This window comes from Vicia villosa, linkage group LG1 (genome assembly GCF_029867415.1).
Source record: "Vicia villosa cultivar HV-30 ecotype Madison, WI linkage group LG1, Vvil1.0, whole genome shotgun sequence".
Classification (NCBI taxonomy): domain Eukaryota; kingdom Viridiplantae; phylum Streptophyta; class Magnoliopsida; order Fabales; family Fabaceae; genus Vicia; species Vicia villosa.
In genome coordinates this window covers 88,039,894-88,047,511 of record NC_081180.1, presented here as the reverse complement: position 1 = coordinate 88,047,511, position 7,618 = coordinate 88,039,894, and the positions used below count along the sequence as shown (strand labels likewise).

Genomic DNA, 7,618 nt, shown 5'->3' with positions numbered 1-7,618 from the left:
TTGAAGATTCAAACATGGATGAAGAAGATGGGGAGGATAGCGCGTGGAGTGAAAAGGAGGAATACTAGATTGAGGGGGAGAGGGACGTGTGGACAAGGAAGCTTCATTGTCAGTGCAATCAAAAGCAGAAGGCGACAGCAAAGGAAAAGATACGGCAAAAGCGGCGGATGAGATCTTGGTGGCAGATATTTTTGAGAGAATAGAAGATAATGGGAGTTCCCAGAAAATGGGGGCAGAAAAAGTAGACAATAACTTCATGGAAAAGTAAAAAATTAATGGTGATTGGGTGGAAAAAGGGAAAGAGTCAACGACGGATGTTATCATTGGGTGTGGGGCCACTAAGGGGAGAAAGAGAAAAAAGGGTTGGAAATCGTGGGTCAAGATCATTCAGATTCAATATCCTGTACGCAAATGGGCCTTAGAGGCCCATTAAAAGTGAACAAACCAAACATAAAGAAGGCCCTACTGCCCTCTTACAATCCCAAATAAACCCTAATTTGAAACCACCATCTATTATCAAATCAATGTTAAGGAGTCGAGAGTGTGGACCAGGGGCAGCGGGTGTGGTGGAGAATTCGAATAATTTAGGGGATTCAATCATGGATTCTGGTGTTCAAGTAGGAAATAAGAAAATGCAGTCAATTGAAAGTGTCCCGAAGAAGGTGTAGAATACTATAAAGGAGTTAGGGGTAGATGGAGATGAATATGATGAATTATTTGAAGCTATCGTTCGTGATATGGAGGAAAAAGGAAGAAGGTGTACAGGAGGCGCGAAGGAGCAAGAGTTGGAATTCCAACGATTATTGGAACATTCAATATATGTGGGTGTGGAAATGTGATGAAACAAAAACGTATTTCCCAGATTATCAGGAAAATTAATCCACAAGTCATGTTATTACAAGAAACTAAGGTAGTAAAGATGTCGGATCAGTTGGTTTGGAGGTTGTGGGGATCGAAGGATTGCGACTGGTCGACTAAGAAGCAGAAGGGAGATCAGGTGGAATCATAACAATTTGGAGGAAATGTGTAATTTGTCCAGAGTACGCGTTTGCAGGCAAGGGATTCCTAAGGATAAAGTTGATTATCAATGATCAGGTTTACTCTTTCATCAATGTATATTCACCCTGTAGTCTATCAGACAAAAGGGAGTTGTGGATGGAACTCATTTATTGGAAGAACAAGCTGGATGTTGGTGAGTGGGTGGTTCGGGGAGATTTCAACTCAGTTAAAAAAAGGGAGGAGAGGAGGGGCAAGGAAAATCATAGAAGAGGTATAGAAATGGAAGAATTCAAGTGTTTTATTGAAAATATGGAGCTTATTGATATGCAAGTTACTGGCAGCTTGTTTACTTGAATAAAACCTAATGGAAAGGCAGAAAGTAGACTAGACCGCATTCTCCTTTCTGGTGGGCTGATATCTAAATGGGATGTGGTTGCTCAAGATGTGGGGAAGAGGGACGTTTCAGATCATAAACCAGTTTGGATAAAAACAAGCAAAGTGGATTGGGGGCTAAAAGTTTTAAAGTGCTTAGGTGTTGGTATGAACATAAGGAGTTTAAAACTTTCATACAGAAGGAGTGGAATTCAATCGTAATTAAAGGAAGTCCAGCTTTTATCATCAAGGAAAAATTGAGTTTCCTCAGAGGAAGACTAAGATGGTGGAATCTTAATGTGTTTGGAAAGGTGGAGCTGAAGATTGAAGAGATCGTGGATGAATTGAATCCATTGGAAGATAAATTGTTTCACCCAAATGCGAATCTAACAGAGGCTGATTTTGCAAGCAGAAGGATTTATCAGGAGTCTTTTTGGCATAAACTACATATAAAAGAGGGCATCATCAATCAAAAATCAAGTCATAAGTGGGCAAAGGAAGGTGACAATAACACTAGGTTGTTTCACGCGACAATGAAGGTTAGACATAGGAGAAAATACGTTGGGTCGGTTAAAAATACTGTAGGGTTGATTATAGATTTGGTTAAGGAAGTAAAAGAAGTTACTAAGGAATATTTTGCAGCTAAATTCAGGAGCCCAAATTCGGTTCCAAACTTCAATGTTACACATGTTAAGTATGCAAGAGAGTAGGAGTTTGGAAGAGCCATTTACGGTGGATGAAATAAAGCAAGCAGTGTTTGAAGGTGACGGAGATAAGAGTCCAGGGCCTGATGGATTCAACTTGGAATTTATGAAGAAGTGTTGGGACATCGTGGGGGATTTGATTGTGTTGTTCATTCAAGAATTCCACAAAGGAGGTAAGCTTCCAAAAGTTGTAACTGCCTCTTTTCTAGCTCTAATTCCTAAATGTGAAAATCCATTAAACCTTGAAGATTATAGGACAATTTGCTTAATAAGTAGATTACTTAAACTCATATCACTTATACTAACTGCGAGAATGAGGAATGTCATAGGCAAATTGATATCGAATAATCAGACGACATTTGTACCGGGAAGATAAATTCTCGATGGTGTGTTGGTTACAAACGAAATTCTTGACTATGCAAAGAGAAACAAAAAGGAGTGTTTGATTTTCAAAGTAGAATTTGCACAAGCCTATGACTGGGTTGATTGGAATTATATGAGGCTAATGCTAAGAAGTATGGGATTTGGAGATAGATGGATGAATTGGATGGAAGCTGCGGTTTTTACAAGCTCGATGTCAGTTTTAATTAACGGGAGTCCAACGACAGATTTTCAAGTGACAAGAGGCTTAAGGCAGGGAGATCCTTTATCTGCGTTTTTGTTTACAATTGTAGCAGAAGGGCTGGAAGGAATGATGAGGAAGGCTATAGACAGATGGATGTACAAGGGATTCAAGATAAATGATTCAGTGGAGTATAATTTATTACAATTTGAAGACGACACGATAATATTTGGTGATGGATCATAGTCTAATATGTGGACTCTTAAGGCTCTATTGAGAGGATTCAAAATTGTTTCTGGCTTGATAATCATTCTGAACAAAAGTAATATATATGGAATAGGAAATAATGTTGATTACTTGGAAGCTTGTTCTTCTTTTTTGGGCTGCAAGATAGATAGAATCCCATTCAAATTCTTGGGATTTACAGTAGGTGGGAACCAAAATAGGGCAGATTTTTGAAAGTCGGTAGTTAAATCATTGAAAGAAAAACTATCTTCATGAAAGGGTAGATTTGTATCAATTGGAGGTAGAGTGATTTTGATTAACAGTATTCTCACGAATATGCCAAGCTACCAATTTTCGTTCTACAAAGTACCAAGGAAAGTGATGAAAGAGATTGTAGCTATTTAGAGAAACTTTATGTGGAATCGGGGATAAGAATGCGATAGCTTGGGTAAGTTGGGAGGAGGTATGCAAACCAAAAGAAGAAGGAGGACTGGGTGTTAAACATGTAGGAAGATTTAATAAGGCATTATTGTCCAAGTGGCCATGGAGATTTTTGACTGAGGAAAATGCTATTTGGAGTGGTGTGATGGAAGGTAGGTATGGGAATGTGAGAAACAGAATGTGGGGCTGTGATGAAACTATTTCAAAATCTAAGGAGTCCATTTGGTGGAGGGATATCATGGAGCTGTGTGAAGAGGAAGAGGGAGTCATGAAAAAAATCACAACTAGAATAGGAGATGGAAAAACATTATGTTTTGGAAGAATAGATGGTTAGGGACAGGAATTTGGCTGACCAATTTCCTTGTCTTTATAAGGAAGTGTCATTTAAAGATGACCTTGTTTACAATTATGGAAAGTGGAATGGAGAATCGTGGGGCTGGTTTCTGATTAAAGGTGAAGAAGTTTTGGAGAGAGAAGCTTTTAGGGAAGATGGAGAATTGTAAGTTTTGCTGTTTGGGATCAGACTTGTCAAACTCGCTAAAGATGTATTCATATGGCCATATGACAACACTAATCTTTTTATGGTGAAATCGTGTGTTATGAGAGGATCAACCAACAAGTAGATACAATTACAGCTGTTGGATTGAAAGAGTGTTTGAGCATCATTTGGGGAGAAGTTGTGTCTTTCAAAATCCAGATATTTGGATGGAGGTTGCTAAGAGACAGGCTTCCAACACGGAGACAACTTCATAGAAGAAATATCATAGCTCATCAACACGAAGCTTTGTGTGTATTCTGTGACTTACAAGTTTAAGATTCAGACCATGTATTTTTGCATTGTTCTAAGCTAGCTCCATTGAAGAGTAGAATTTTAATATGGCTCCATTGAAGAGTAGAATTTTAATATGGATTGATATTCAATTGCCAATTGTATTGGACTGCTGTGGAAATATGTTGAATTGGGTTGATCAATTGAAGGGCAAAATGAAAAGCAACAGGGCTGCAAATATATGGTTAACTAACAACTTGCTGGTGTATTTGGAAGATGAGAAATGACATAATTTTTAACAATGCAAAATTGGATATTAAGGAGCTATTTTATATGATACTGTGGTACTCTTGGGTGGTGGATTGCTTCAGGTTCTAAAGGAAGCATCAAATGCAATTTCTATGAGTGGTTTTAGAACCCTCTATTATGTGTATGATGTATTGTAACATAGAGCTGAATCTTATATCTTTCTTGTAAGGGTTGGAGTACCCATAGTACTCCTAATCTTTATATAAGAGTTGTTTATGAAAAAAAAACTCTAGTTTTATTTGATGTTTTTTTTCCCTATTTCAACTCCAAGCATCCTGACCCATATGAACTTGTAACTGTCTTAGGTTTAGCATATTTAGCATCAGTTATCCTTTGGCTTATTTTGAAACTGGTTTAAGAGAGATGACAGAGAACAAATGTGTTAGCCCAATAGAGAGAGGGAGTCATGTTACTTTTGCTTGTGAGGAAAGAGTGACAGTGGGAAAATTTTGAATTTAAAGCGATTTCTTTTATTATACGTGCTGCAATGATCACAGAAGAGAGAAACTTTCCATTAAGTTTGCATGCTTCCCTTGAATTTAAAGCGATTTTTCTTATTTTATGGATCTGAAACATGATTAATGCATGGTATTAAGAGAACAAAGTTGTTGATGAAGAAGAAGAGGCATGTATTTTAGAAAAATTGAAGAGATTCTTTCTCTAAAATAAATTTTGTCAGTGTATTCATATTCATATGGAAGAGGACATAGGATGTCAACATTAAAAGTTATTCTTATGAACTTGTTTGAATGAATTTTTTTGTTTTTTGTTTTTAATCTCTTGTTGACACTCTTGATTGATAGTAGATTAAAAAGTAGTTCTCTCTTAAGTAATTGATCATTGTGAATCGAATTGAATAAATAATTTATATGTTTAGCATATTTATATAATTTTGATACAATTAATTTTTTTTATAGAGTGGTCTCCTTTCTTCCGTACCGACTAATTCATCCGAGAGGATTACTGCCCCACGTAGCTTCCGAAAGTTGGTCCTAGGCTCCATTATTCTTTGATAATATGTATTTTCAGTTGACATTTTTTTCATCTCACACAATCTTTATATTGAGTTTCTGAACAAAGAGATTAATTATTTTTTTAAACTAAAAAAGATGAAATTTTCTATTATAAGTATTAGATTTGATTTTGAGTGTGTTTAAAGTAAGCTACATCTCATAATTTTAAAATTTTTAAGGTTGAATTGTACTAAACTTTTTTCGGGTTATTTTTCTTATTCTACTGCCACACTTTTGAAATTATAGTTCCAAAATGCCACACTTTAAAATCAAATTTTTTTAGATTACTCCCATTTCGTGAACACGCTCGGCCATCTATTAGGCGAGCACATGTTGAATTTTTTTCTTTAGATGCCCGGCCATCCATTAACAGAGTGGATGAATATTTTATTATTTTGGCTTAAATGCACTTTTAGTCCCCCTATTTTGGTGTTTTTAACTTTTTAGTCCCCAAACTAAAAAAGCCAAGTTTCAGGTCCCCCATTTTAATTTTTGATGAATATTTGAAGGTCCCCCATCACTTAAGTGCAATTTTAATGACATGGCAAGGAATATTTGGTCCAGTCACTTGCCACATCACTATTTTTATTTTAATTTCATTTTTTAATTATTAACTTAATTAACTTAATATGTAATATTTTCATAAAAGATTTTAATGTAATTATTATATGGATTAATTTGAACCCTTCATATACTTAAGCATTCTGGGTTTCTCCTCGTCTTCCTCATTTCATTTTCATTCTGATTCTTCTTCAACCTTGTTCATCCTTGTTCATCTCCTTTGCGTAACTTCTGCTCAACCTTGTTCATCCTTGTTCATCTCCTTCGCGTAACTTCTGCTCAACCTTGTTCATCTCCGTTGTGCATCCACCTTCGTTGCAATGTCAGAAGAGTTCCCAGTTCCACTTTCATCAAAGTTGAAAGAAGATGCAAAGTTTTGCTTCAGGTACGTATCTGAACATCTTTGTCTGTGGTCTCAATGTGTTTTATATTGTCTGTGGTCCCAGGTATTAGAAACCCTAATTTTATATGTATTGATTGTGGTCCCTACGAATGAAAATGAAATGTTGTTTAATGTAAAAACCTAACCCTAAATTTTTCTTATTCAGGCCAGCTATTGCTCATAGAATTAGGCTAAGGATTCACCATCGTGGTTCCCTTGTGCATAGTCCTGTTAAATGGTACCTAGATGGGATAGTTACAGAATTGAATTGGGCATGGGATGTTGATTATATATCCTACATAGAACTAGAGAAATTGATTCATGAGGTGGGATATAAAAGTTTGAAGTGTATTTGGTATGTGAACCCTAGGTTCAGTTTTGCCAGGGGTCTGACAGCTATAGAAAATGACAGGGATGTACTAAGGTTTATCAAGGATGTTGAAGGATTTGATGTTGTGAATATATATGTCGAGCATGGCATTGATATTCCTGAAATAGTTGATGAGGGTGTAGAAATGGATGTGGATGGTACCAATGTAGGAGTGGAAAATACTGAAGGTGCCAATGCTGGTGGTGAGGGTGATGAAGGTGTAGAGGCAAATGTAAATGGTGATGGTGGTGATGGTGTAGAGGACAATGCTGATGGTGTAGAGGACAATGCTGGTGTAGAGGACAATGAGGGTGATGAAGGTGTAGAGGCAAATGCTGATGGTGAGGGGGGTGATGGTGTAGAAGACAATGTTGGTGGTCAGGGTGATGATGGTGTAGAGGCAAATGCTGATGGTGAGGGTGGTGATGGTGTAGAGGACAATGTTGTTGGTCAGGGTGATAACATGAATGATGCTGAAAACAATATGTTTGGTGATACAGATGATGATGACTGGGCACCTGATACTGATGAAGAGTCTATAGAAGTGGATTGGACTACAGTGTTACCTACAGATACATCATCAATGCCAACTGAGAATGTTGTGGATGAGGACTCAGATCAGCTATACACTCCACCTGGTAGTGAAGATGAAGAAGAGTATCAACATTTTTCAAATTTTCAAAGCTGTGGAGATAAAGGGTTCAAGTTAGGGCTGGTGTTTAACAACAAGGATATCATTAAGGATGCTGTCAAGGAGTATGCAATGGTTAACAATAAAAATGTGTACTTCAAAAAAAATGATGCAAAAAGGATGGTGGTCAATTGTGAAGAAGGCTGCAATTATCACTTGAGATTTAGTAAGAGGGCTGGAAATCAATTTTGGCAAATCACCTCCTTATATGAAGAACATG

At 36.9% G+C, this 7,618-nt stretch overlaps 1 protein-coding gene across 1 annotated transcript; it reads left to right on the top strand.

The window, feature by feature from the left end:
* The first annotated feature begins 226 nt into the window (after positions 1-226).
* Positions 227-2,451, top strand: LOC131648711 (uncharacterized). Its single transcript, XM_058918447.1, has 5 exons — positions 227-264; positions 1,131-1,329; positions 1,372-1,476; positions 1,572-1,910; positions 2,014-2,451. The coding sequence occupies exons 1-5, from the start codon at positions 227-229 to the stop codon at positions 2,449-2,451; spliced, it is 1,119 nt and encodes a 372-aa protein (XP_058774430.1).
* Positions 2,452-7,618: the final 5,167 nt, after the last annotated feature.

Bases quoted from the DNA above. Each gene is read 5' to 3' on its own strand.
- LOC131648711 (XM_058918447.1), top strand. From the start codon at position 227: ATGGGGGCAGAAAAAGTAGACAATAACTTCATGGAAAA. The intron at 1,330-1,371 runs GTTACTGGCAGC...CCTAATGGAAAG, and splicing joins TGGAGCTTATTGATATGCAA to GCAGAAAGTAGACTAGACCG. The intron at 1,911-2,013 runs GTTAGACATAGG...AATATTTTGCAG, and splicing joins TGTTTCACGCGACAATGAAG to CTAAATTCAGGAGCCCAAAT.